The 13,251-nt window shown below is 41.7% G+C and overlaps 1 protein-coding gene across 2 annotated transcripts in view; it reads left to right on the plus strand.

The window, feature by feature from the left end:
• Window positions 1-13,251, plus strand: part of DIP2B (disco interacting protein 2 homolog B) — a 443,690-nt gene that overhangs the window by 383,571 nt on the left and 46,868 nt on the right. For both annotated transcript variants that reach the window (XM_033936084.1, XM_033936083.1), the window contains exon 34: window positions 1,371-1,428. In XM_033936084.1, the coding sequence (XP_033791975.1) occupies window positions 1,371-1,428 (58 nt within the window). The remainder of the gene's footprint in view (window positions 1-1,370; window positions 1,429-13,251) is intronic.

Genomic DNA, 13,251 nt, shown 5'->3' on the forward strand with positions numbered 1-13,251 from the left:
AGATCAAATTTTCTTAGTTTGTACATTATACACTTCTCCCTCCGAATTCGCTGTGATAGGGGATTAACAGAACCACAAATACAGAAAAACTACAAATAACTTTTTCATATGTTGTTTGCTATTTTCTACTAAAAACCATTGTGAATATGGTGAAACCGTGAATAACATGATGGGAGACCTGGCCTGTTCCTGAAGGAGAGGCAAAACATGGTGAAGAAAGTGCTGGGAATTAGCGATTTTCTCTGTAAACGCTTGGAATCATCGATTTCTCTATGCAAGCTGACGCAATTTGGGGGGAGGAGCCAGCAAGCTAAAAACCATGAATAATCGAAACCGTGAATGCTGAAACCGCGAATACGGAGGGAGAAGTGTATATCTGTTCTAAAACAAGATACTGATTTGAGAGTATAACTATTGCACTGTATATCAGAAACTCTGTTAGAAAATGAGAATTCAACATTTTGCTCAATTGTTTGTCAGACACAGATTTAAGCAGCTTGCTTTGTCATTGGGTGTACTGGTAGTAGGATATGGACCTTGCTTACTAGGCTTTAGAACTCCTTTTTAGATATAAGGCTATCCTGACATCTTTCACATCTGAAGTCTTTAACTCTCACTGCATCTCTTTACTAGCTAAGCTTTGTAACAGTGACAGATTTGGGACTTGATCTTTCTATAATATAACATCTTGAAGGATATTCAGCTTTTTATTATCTACTAATTAGGTACTAATCAGCACTCATGCTCCTGGAAACTTGTCCAGAGTCTGATAGTAAATGCACAATGGCCACCCTTTAAGGAGAGAATTTCTAATCTAATCTTCCATTTGTGCGTCGCATATATCTATACAGGCTCAAGGCGATAGATAAGGAGGTAGGGGGAAAGTAGTAGGGGAGAGGGGTATGGAGAAAATAAGAGAGGGGACCCAGAAGTAGGGGAAGTTATACAGAAACTATGACTGTTAATTGTCAAAGAGGTGAGTCTTCAGGTTTTGTGGTTCTCATTGACTCCTTTCTGTCATAACTTTACATAGATCATCAAAAACACAAGAATGTAAGATTAGATGATGGAGGGGTAGAAGAGTCCTTGTTCAGCCATAACCCTCATGCAGCGGTACTTGGGAACCTGGGTTCAAGTGTATGGATTGGCAGGGGGAGTAGGCATAGCTTTTGCTCCTCAGTGAAAGATAGATGAATGACACTACAATGTGTGATGGCTCCTTACCACAAGAATATTTTGCATCTTCTGTCTGTAACAGTTTTTTTATGTTTGTTTGGGGGGGGAAGTCATTGTGATAAACTGATGTAAGAAAATAGTTTGCTAAATCATTCCTATGTGTCTAAAGGATTTGGTGCATCTTTTGGTTACAGGGTACGCTTGGTAGAAAGAGGAGCTCCCCAGAGTCTGCTACTTTCTGAGTCTGGGAAGGTAATTCTAGAATCAATACTATGTGTGTGACTCATACAGTACAACTAATATTTTGAGAATACCAAAAGGGATCAGTCATTTGTGCTTAATGTGAAAAAGCATTTAATTGGGAAATCATATTTGCCATCACTAGCAACAATATTCATAAGAAATATTCTACATACAAGAACAAATTTGGGTGGATGTCAACATGGACTTTATACCACTTTCAACTCTTTAAGCTCTTTTTATATCTTAAATTTTATTTAATTTTAATGCAAAATGAATTCATTTGGTAAAGAGCAAATAAACAAAATTTAACAGAAGTTAAAGCAAACGAAAAGTAAATATTCAGTCCAGCAGCCTGCAAAAATAAAAACATCAGAAAGGCATTCTTGTAACTCAGAATATTTTGGCCTCAGCACAGCAGATTAGTTTTACTCAACCCTGCTGCTGCTGCTGTTAACTGCCATCACTGCCTTCTCAGCAAGTAAAGTAGCCACTCGTTAATAGGCCTTTTCAGTAAAGCGATTGTTCTCCAGAGACAAGCAGGCACACTGATTGTGTGTGTCGGTGCTCTCCCCTAGCAGTAGTAATTTTTAGCTTACTGAGCAGGGACTCGCGCCCTCAGTGGCTCCTCCTCTTGTTACTCATTTGTTTCTTTAGCCACTCCGGACCCTTGAGAAAGGCTTTGTTATCCGAAACACGGCCTGTGTCGGGTCCGTTAGCCTCTAATACGGTTAATGTGGATATATTTTTTTAATCATTGGTTGAAAATACAGTAAAACCTTGGATTACAAGTAACTTGGAATGCAAGTGTTTTGCAAGACAAGAACATCATTTTATTAAATTTTAACTTGATATACAAGCAATGTCTTGCAATACAAGTACATACAGTATATATACACACATCACAACTGAGCCGATGGTTCTTCTCTCTCTGATGCTGCAAGAGTGTAGTGACTGTTCTAAACAAGCAAAGTCTTGCAGTATGAGTACATATAGTATTTTGTATTAAAGTGTTTGAGTTGTGGAACGAATCGTCTGAGTTTCCATTATTTCCTATGGGGAAATTTGCTTTGATATAAGAGTGCTTTGGATTACAAGCATGCTTCTAGAATGAATTATGCTCACAAACCTAGGTTTTACTGTATTTTGAAGAAATAAAGGAAAGTCAAGAACATTGTGTTTCGTCCACAGTTAGTTTCTTTGCTGGATTGCTCCTTTTTCTGAAGAACACCGGGTCTTTTTGTTTTGCTTCTCAGACTTTGGACAAGAGCAAGTCTGGCATCTTGAAACCTTTTCATTCAGTAGAGATATATCTTTCTGTGTTAAAAATGTTAAACTCCTTATTCCCAGGACAAACAGACCGTATATTCTCACAGATGGGTGACATCATCCTCAGAGCCCCAGTACAGACAGTGCAAAAGTGTACTGTCACTTTAAACTTCTTCAAAAGCCTCAAGACCGCCCATACCAAGCATGTGCCAGTGCCTTCCTGCCCAACATCAGCTCACGGGACCATCAGTTCTTAGTTTCCTGTGGAGCTAAGAAGTCATGTTTCTTTGGAGTCATTAAAAAAGTGCCTAAACTTCATTTTTGTGCCTTCCCAAGTTAAATTTTTTCTTGTTTCTTCATGTTTCCTCTTACCTTATCATATTTCATATTTTTTTGTGTTTTTCTCTTTTCCGTTTTTTGGGCCTTTGGCCCTTCCTCAGCCTGATTTCAGGCCAGGAACATAAAGCCTTTTCTTGGCTAAAGCTTAACTCAATCCCTAGGACAATTGAGTCCTTTGACCTCTCAGCTGTGGTTTTTCTCTTTATGTCAAAGCCTCCTAGCGACTTTAAGAAGTGTACTTGGTATAACAAGACCATCTCAGCCACTGATCCACACAATTGGTGTCTTCAGTGCCTTGGCCCTGAATACTGGGTGTACTCTTGCTCTCGCTGTTCAAAAATTCAAAAAAGATCTTTCAAGACTTGACTTCTTCAGCAAGAAAAGCTGTTTGGGACATCAGGAGCATTGACAATGTCCACTACTTCAGACATGGAAAAGCACCAATCACAGACTGCATCGATGTCGACACCAGCATTGGTACCTTGCTCAACATAGGCTTCTTTGCTCAGGATCATCATCTAAAAAGCCGTACTTCACCTTCCTGATGTATTTCAGTGCCATCCCAAGCGTTGAGTCAATCGACACATACTAAACATTGATGCAAACAACTACGCTCTTCATCCTTAACAGCTGGTGTCACCTCAGAGGCATGCCTCCTCATCAAGGTCACCAACACCTAGACACCCTGTAGCACCTTCTGTACTGATGACCTCCATGGTACCAGTGCAATGCATCCAAGACCAAATAAAAGAGCTATTACAAAAGAATTTGGCTATCATGCAACAAGTGCAAGCAGCCCAAGCTCCTGCTTTGATTTCCATCAGTATCGGTCCAGCCCAAGCATTGCTCTACAAGGCCTTCAGGTACCAGTTCATGCACTCCTCATCTTCGTGCATCAAGTTTCAGATTGTCTCGGAATCGAAGCACCTTCTCTCAATCAATGTCCGACCTGCATCAAAGAAGAACCAGGAGTATCTCTTGATGCTTGCCTCGACGCCATAGCCGATGTTCATCTAATTGTCACCATTCTTCTAGGGGTCACTACTCTGGACGATCCCCATCTACACCCCCAGGCATTGAGGAGTATGACTGACCTCTCTCGTCATACTTATTCTGATCCAGACCCATCTCCTCCACCACCTAGAAGGAGATTACTGCCTGATTGCCTATCTTTTACTAGATTTATAAAGCATATGTGATAGGAACTCTTTGATGCACTGGACTATGAACAAATTCCCATAGACTGTTTGAAACTCCCATTTCATAATCTAATGAAAGATGCTATTTTCAAAAATTGGGAGACTCCCTGTGGCTCCAAGGAAGCTGGATTTGTTTTATAGGGTACATTCATGTCCAGGTTTTGACAAACCCTAGTTCCAGCATTACTCTTTCCTGGTAGAGTCTGCCCTGAAAAAGTCCACCAGCTCCAGAACGTACATTGGTACGCCTGCCACATGGAGAGGGCTGTACCTTGGACAGTTTGGCCGCAAGCTGATTCAAAACTCCATGCTCACTTGTTGCATACTGAGTTGCAACTTTTTTATGACCTTTTATTGCAAGTTATTAGTGCAAAAACTTTCTTACTATGAACAAAATATTCCAGGAAACCAGCTGGCAGATTTTCAAAAAAACACAAATCTGCTAGAAACTAGAAGGTTTATGACAAGGTCTGTGTTTGACTTCAGTGTCACCTCCAGAGCGTCGGCATTATCCACTGCTATGAGATGACAAGCATGGCTAAGTGTGTCAGATGTAAATGTCCAGGAGCGCTTGCCAACACCCCTTGCTTAAGAGACGAGCTGTTTGGGGATAAGATTGAGGAAGCCACTCAAAAAATCATCAGACATGAACAAAGCGTGTCCATTCTTTCTACCACCAAAACAGCAAAAGCTCAATCCACTAAGCATTTCTTTAATCCTAGACACTTATTTACTACAAGAGATAGTATACCCAACCAGCCACATCTTCTAGGGCTCCAGCACAGAAATGCCCCAGACAACCAAGGTCTCAAGAAATTCAATCTCAGTCTCAACAAAAGTCAAAATAATATTTTTGACTTGCTTATAGATAGCCTAGCCAAAGTTCTCCCATCTCAGCCTTTAACTTGTCCCTTTGCAGGTCGTCTTCCCACTCCACCAATGTTGGTCTCTCCTCACATCGGACAGTTGGGTTCTACCTGCGCAGAAGACCTCCAAAAGAGTGTTTTTTCTCAACAGACCTCCCTTCTTTATCAAAAACTCTCAGCTCTCCTGCAATTCAATGCTATCAAACCAGTACCTCCTCTGCAGAGGGGCCAAAGGTTCTACTCCAAATACTTCCTCATTCCAAAAAAGACCAGAGGTCTATGTCTGATTTTCTCGACAAATATTTAGTCAAGGAGAAATTCCAGATGGTCTCCCTGGGAACCCTTTATCCTCTTTTGAGAAGAACGACTAGCTTTGCTCTCTAGATCTCAAAGAAGCCTATATACATATCCCCATCCTTCCATCCCATAGAAAGTATTTTTGCTTTCAAATAGGAACACAACGCCTTCAGTACAGGGTGCTGCCTTTTGGCCTAGCATTAGCACCCAGAGTATTCACAGTGTTTGGTTGTGGTGGCTGAAACAGTCTGCTCTTATGACTTTCATATATTCCCTTATCTGGATGACTTGTTGATCAAGGCATCATCACCTGAGGCTGCTCAGTTAACCATCAACTCAACCATACATGTCCTGGAATTTCTAGACTTTGCAGTCAGTTACCAAAAGTCCCATCTTCAGCCAACCCAGAATCTCAATTCAGACTTGTGCTTACCTCCTTCAGCAGAGGCTAGACACTCTACTTCACCTCTGCAAACATGTGTCTACTCTTCAAACCATGTGGCTTTTGGGTCATATGGTATCAACGGTCCATATCACCCCATTTGCGCATATTCATCTCATAGATCTTCAGTGGTCTCTTGTCTCTCAGTAGTCCCAAGCCATAGATCGGCTTTTTCAGAAGCTCAAGGTCACACCCATGCTACATCAGTCCCTTCAGTGGTGGTTGGAACTATCAAATCTTTCTAGAGGCCTGCTTTTCCATGTTCTTCCACATTAGAAGATATTATCAACAGATGCCTCCATGCTTGGGTAGTGAACCCATCTTGGACGGCCTTCACATTCGGGGCACTTAGAGTGTTCAAGAAAAATCTTCCCACATTATCCTTCTGGAACTGCAAGCATTTCATAACGTTTCTCAAACCTTTCAACCAGGTAATACTGATCTAGACAGACAATCAAATAGTCATGTATTCTATAAACAAACAAGGTGGGTACAAGTTCTCACACACTCTGCTGGGAAGCAGTACAAATCTGGAATTAGGCAATTCCACGCAACATCTTTCTCAAGGCTGTATATCAGGCAAACAAAACACTCAGGCAGACAGACTGAGCAGATTCCTTCAACTTCACAAGTGGTCACTCAGCTCAACAATATTGCATCAGATCTTCACAGTCTATGGAACTCCACATATAGATCTTTTTGTATCTTCAAACAATCACAGACTTACTCGTTTCTGTTCCTCTCCTCGTTGTCCAGAGACAGATGCTTTTCTCCTTGATTGTACAAACAAATTTCTCTATGCATGCCCAAATTTCTATGTACATGCACAAATTTAGTGGTAAAAAAGTGTTTCCTGACATTATGGAAATTAAAGACCATCAAAAAATACTTTGACCCATTATCATTTAGTTTACTAATGCAATCACTAGTACTTTCTACACTGGATTATTGCAATATCATTTATATGGGTATACCCCAAAAAACAGTGAGGAAACTTAGAATTGTCCAGAACACAGCAGTCCGCTTGCTATTTGGATTGAAAAAAAGCGACCATGTCAGCCCCTACTACAGACTGCTGCACTGACTGCCAGTCGAGGCATAAATAATATTCAAGTTCTCTTGCATATGCTTCAAGCTAGTCTGGGGACTAGCTCCCACATACTTGCTATCTCACTTCATATTATACAGACCCATAAGACAAACCAGAAACTGCAATCTATTCGCATACTCAAGCATTACCGGCTGTAAATACAAAACCTTTCTGGATAGAACTTTTATGTACCAAGCAAACAAACAACAACACTGGCTAGACAACTACATTAATGGAGCTAGACTGACCTACGTCACTTTTTAGAAAAGTCATAAAAACTGCCTTATTTGACAGATATCACCTAAACATTAACTACACCAAACACTAATTCCAATTCTATTTTTTCCTAATATGTCCCCTCTGAAATTCTTAACAAACTGTATATTGTAATTCGCTGCAATTTAAGATTCTGCATACTGTAATTTCACTGACTATCTGCATATTGTAACTCGCTGATTGTCCACCACTTTTCAATGTGAACCTCCTAGAAGTCGCACGATTATGGCGGTATAGAAGAATAAAGTTATTATTATTATTATTAATATTAATTCCTCTGATAGGGAAGACTTGGGATGGTTGGATAGGCTGGAGTGAGCTTGGACGGCAACTTGGTCCTCAATTCATACTTTCACATCCCATTACTGTCTAGAGAATCATTCCAGACGGGATAGTTGGTTTGACCAAGCAGTTCTACAAAATTTATTCTCAATTTAGATTCCAACTTCCCTCCATCCCTTCCTTACTAGCTAGGGAATCCCTTCTGTGAAAATATACTGCCTGCTTGTCCTGGGATAAAGCACAGTTACTTACCCGTAACAGGTGTTATCCAGGATAGCAGGCAGATAGTCTCACAACCCTCCCTCCTCCCCTAGTTGGTTTATTAGCTTTATTTTTGAACTGATGGTCCCATAAGTTAATGTTGGGTGGGAAGGCACTGGCGCATGCACGGTACAGGTGGTCTAGAGAAGTTTGAAGAAGTTTAAAGTGACAGTACACTTTTGCACTGTCCATACTGGGGCTCTGGGAATTATGTCACCCATCTGTGACAATATCTGCCTTTATAGGTAAATAACTGTACTTTATTAATGGAGATAGATCAGCTATTAAAGGGGCAATACTTGGGTCCACTGCCACATATAATAAGCAAATGATTTACAGTCAAACGAACATAATTCATTGCAAAAACATGCTTGTAATCCAAAACACTCGTATATCAAAGCAAATTTCCCCATAAGAAATAATGGAAACTCGGACGATTCGTTCCACAACCCAAAAACTTTAATACAAAATACTATACGTACTCGTATTGCAAGACCTCGTTCGTTAGAACAGTCACTACACTCCCGCAGCGTCAGAGAGGGAAAAACCATCGGCTCAGTTGTGGCGTGTGTATACTGTATGTACTTGTATTGTAAGACCTTGCTTGTATATCAAATTAAAATTTAATAAAATGTTTTGCTTATCTTGCAAAACACTTTCAAACCAAGTTACTTGCAATCCAAGGTTTTACTGTATTTGCATGTCTTTGGGCCTGATATTCAGCAGTCTCATCTGTTTAGGTAGGACTACTGAATATGTAGTGTAATACTTAGAGATAACCCCCCCCCCACCCCAAATGAATAAATATATCCAGGGTAGGGACTGAATATTGCAGCTATCTAGCTATTTTTGGACCCTTATCCTTAGAACATCTTTGTCCCTTTCTAAAGCCAATTGAAGAAAGTTTGGCCATTTATTGAGTTGCCTAGCATTAATTTATCAGCTAGCACTAAATTTAAAACAAAAAAAAACCCAAATTTGCTTGGTTCACACATTGGTTGCTGACTACTTAAGTGCTTTCAAGTATCAACATATAGCATAAGTGTGTGGTGAATGTGCTGCCTGCTTATTTCAGGTGGAAGGAGTGTTTAAGATGGTTATCCCAGGACAAGCAGGCAGCATATTCTCAACAGGTGGGTGATGTCATCCACTGAGCCCCAGAGTGGACAGCCTCGCAAGCAGACTTGCTTGAACATCTTTTAAGAGCTTACGAGTGCTGCACCGCGCATGCACGAGTGCCTTCCCGCCCGAGTTAGGGCGCGCGTCTCCTCAGCGGGTCCTCATTTCAACGTTTTCTGCGGAGCTGAGAAGTCCTGTTTTGGGGGGGCGTGGCTTGGAGCACGCAAAATGGTCGCATTGCTAGCAACAGAGCTCCCTGAACTCAGACAACTAAAGAAAAGGAAACAGCTGCTAAGAATCGCTCACCTGCGTTATAAAAACAAAAAATAACTTCTGAAATGGCTACCACAAGGCAAGGCAAATCGGAGAAGCCGTGCACTTCCGGTGTATCGGCAAAAAGATCTAAAGTGACTCCAGTGTCGCCGTCGAGTGCCCCGATCCCGTTGGAAACAGAGGAATTCTCAGATAAAGCAGATATAATGGCAGAGCTATTTAAAATTAAATTAATGCTGACAGACAATGCTGGCAAAATTTCGGAAGTAAAGGAGGAGGTGCTCGGTCTGAGGCAGGAGATCCAGACTGACAGGCAGAGGATGTCTGTGATTGAGGAGAGAATTGAACTGCTGGAAACTGTCACACAAAAGTGTGACAGTGAAAGACAAAATGTAGAAAGCTTGAAAAATCAGCTGATAGATTTGGAGAATCGGGGGAAAAGGAAGAACATCAGAGTGCTTGGACTGGCTGAAAATCTTGAAGGGGGAGACACTGTACAGTTTTTAGAGAACTTACTACCTAAACTGTTACAGTTAAACTCCAAGTGGCCGTTGGAAATAGAACGGGCACATAGAATCCCTTAAAAAAAACCAGTGAATCAGAATGGCCCCAGACCCTTGATTTTTAAAGTTTTGAGATACCAGCAAGCTTTAGAAATCCTGAGAGTAGCAAAAGCGAACAAAAATTTAAATTATAAAGGGTCTAAATTGTTATTAGTTCCAGACTTTGCAAAACATACTGCAAACATCAGAAAGCAGTTTCTTATGCTGAGGCAGCAGTTGAAAGAAAAAGGTTACATGTACGGCTTGTACTATCCATCTACAATGCGAATATCTACTGGAAATAAGTCCTGGTATTTTCAAGACCCTGCAAAACTTAAAGAATTTCTATCACAAGAGGAACCGATGTCTACATAAAGGAAAAAGAGAAAATGGAGAAGACTCATTTTGAAGAGAAGAAAAGAGGGGAAAAAAAAGGAAGACAGAAGGAAAAAAAAAAAAAAAGAAGTGGATTGATACTGGTCCAAGTTATTTTTACTGTATTTTATTGCAGATGAAGAGCTTTTGACTAATTTTTCAATATTGTGAATTTACTGATACATTTTTAATTTAACAAGAAATTAATTATCTATGAGAGATATTATAAATATAATATATATATTTACCTAACTACTAATTACTAACCATCCTGAATAACAATAATTGATTAATATAAGGAAATAAATATAGGATATTACATATTTCAAAAGGGATTATTAATAAAATAGGAAATAATTTTAGACTTTTATTAATAAATATGAAAATATATATTTTATTCAAATATTTATTTATATTGAATATATCATGATTGATTTTTAAATGAGAATGTTATAAATAAATTGGTTAGATGCTAATATTAGTAATATATTAACGCTATGAATGAATATATTTAAATTAACAATGAATATTTAATATACATGGAATTATAGTTAAAATTGAAAATGTTAACAAAATATTAAGATAGGATATATATTACTTTGAAAGGAAGATATATTTATAATTTATATGAATTAAGTATGATTCTTAATATAATGATATATTTTACCTAGATACTAATTGATATGAAATATAAAAATTATTAAATAAAGGGTTAAGTCTGGGAATTGGGTTTTTTAAGGAAGAGATAATTACTAAGGAGATAAAGATTTTTAAGATACTATTATTTATATGAATAACTTATATGAATGAAAATTTATTTGAATAGTTATATTTGAATTCATTATAGATAATTTTATGTTATTTGCTACAATGAAATATTAATATTAATGATAATAATTATTAATTGAATGATTGAATATGTATGGATAGAAATAATGAAATATTAAATATGTGGGGGAAAAAAGAATAGCTGAATTTTTGAGAGATATTAATTCAATATGGAGGGATATTAGTTGTCTGGGGGAGGGGGTTTAGGGTCTGCTATACCAATGTGTGTTCCAGATCAGACAATGATTATGGGGGGGAGGGGAGGGAGCATAGAGAGAGGGAGGGGGGTTCACAGTAATAATATATTGATGAGGATTGAAAATGGGATAAATGTAAAATTTGAATTTTTCTTTTATAATCTTATTTTAGGGGGGGGGAAAGGGATGGGGGAATTGGATAAATGAATTATATTTACTTAATGTGCTGAGGTCTGGTCATCTTTTTTTATTTTAGAAATATTTGCCAAAATTTAATTATAAAATAGATGGATATAAAAATTTATTCTATTAACGTCAATGGTTTAAATCATCCTATTAAGAGAAAGAAAGTACTAACGTTCCTTAAAAAGCAAAATGCGGACATATATTTTATTCAAGAGTCGCACCTTTCTGATATTGAATCTAAAAAGTTATCTGGGGGTTGGATTTCTAAATGCTTCTTTGCACCTGCAATGGAGAAAAAAGCTGGGGTTGCTGTCCTGATAAATAGGAAGTGCAATGCTGATTTCAAATTAATAAACTATGATCCTTTAGGAAGATGGGTGCATATCAAAATGGTTCTGGGAAATACAACCCTGGATTTATTCAATTTACAGTGGTGCCTCACACAACGGACGCCTCGCACAGCGCACGCTGCGCACAACGAACTTTATGTCTTGATTCGTACAACGAACTTCGTTTCACACAACGAAGTCGCCCGAGCTGCATCCTTCCGCGCAGGCACTGCGCTTAACTGCCCTCTCTCCGCCTGGCTCCCTCTTGCCCCCCCGACTCCCCGACACGATCGGGGCAAAAAGGAGCCCAAGCCCTCTTGCCCCGCCGATTCCCCAACTCCCCGACAATATCGGGCCAGGAGGAATCCCAGGCCCTCCTGCCCTCGACGCAAACCCCCCCTCCCCCCAACGACCGCCCCCCCCAAGAACCTCCGACCGCCCCCCCAGCCGACCCGCGACCCCCCTGGCCGACCCCCACGACACCCCCTTCCCTGTACCTTTCTGTAGTTGGCCGGACAGATGGGAGCCAAACCCGCCTGTCCGGCAGGCAGCCAACGACGGAATGAGGCCGGATTGGCCCATCTGTCCCAAAGCTCCGCCTACTGGTGGGGCCTAAGGCGCCTGGGCCAATCAGAATAGGCCCGGGAGCCTTAGGTCCCTCCTGGGGGCGGGGCCTGAGGCACATGGGCCCAACCCGACCATGTGCCTCAGGCCCTGCCCCCAGGAGGGACCTAAGGCTCCCGGGCCTATTCTGATTGGCTCAGGCGCCTTAGGCCCCACCAGTAGGCGGAGCTTTGGGACGGATGGGCCAATCCGGCCTCATTCCGTCGTTGGCTGCCTGCCGGACAGGCGGGTTTGGCTCCTGTCTGTCCGGCCAACTACAGAAAGGTACGGGGAAGGGGGTTGGGGGTGTCGTGGGGGTTGGCCAGGGGGGTCGCGGGTCGGCTGGGGGGGCGGTCGGAGGTTCTTGGGGGGGGCGGGCGTTGGGGGGAGGGGGGGTTTGCGTCGAGGGCAGGAGGGCCTGGGATCCCTCCTGCCCGTAATGTAGTGCAGGGTGGGGTTAGGGGGCCGCCGTGGCCAGGAGGACTTGGGCTCCCTCCTGGCCCGATATTGTCGGGGAGTGGGGGAATCGGCGGGGCAAGAGGGCTTGGGCTCCCTTTTGCCCCGATCGTGTCGGGGAGTCGGGGGGGCAAGAGGGCTTGAGCTCCCTTTTGCCCCGATCGTGTCGGGGGGGCAAGAGGGCTTGAGCTCCCTCTTGCCCTGATCGTGTCGGGGAGTCGGGGGGGCAAGAGGGCTTGAGCTCCCTCTTGCCCCGATCGTGTCGGGGAGTCGGGGGGGCAAGAGGGCTTGAGCTCCCTCTTGCCCCGATCGTGTCGGGGAGTCGGGGGGGCAAGAGGGCTTGAGCTCCCTCTTGCCCCGATCGTGTCGGGGGTGCCAGGGACCACACGGAGTCACCCACCGTACCACCCGATTCGGGTAAGCGCAGGTATCGGTGGGTGGCTTATTTGCGGGGGGGTGCCTTATTTTACATTTTTTTCTAAAAAGGGGGGGCTGTCTTATTTGATGGCCCTGCCTTATCATCGGGGAAACACGGTAGAAAAAAAAAAAAATGAACAGTTAAGTCCCAGTTTTTGCCGCTGAGACTCTGCCCTCTCTCACTGTAAA

This window comes from Geotrypetes seraphini, chromosome 3 (assembly GCF_902459505.1).
Source record: "Geotrypetes seraphini chromosome 3, aGeoSer1.1, whole genome shotgun sequence".
Classification (NCBI taxonomy): domain Eukaryota; kingdom Metazoa; phylum Chordata; class Amphibia; order Gymnophiona; family Dermophiidae; genus Geotrypetes; species Geotrypetes seraphini.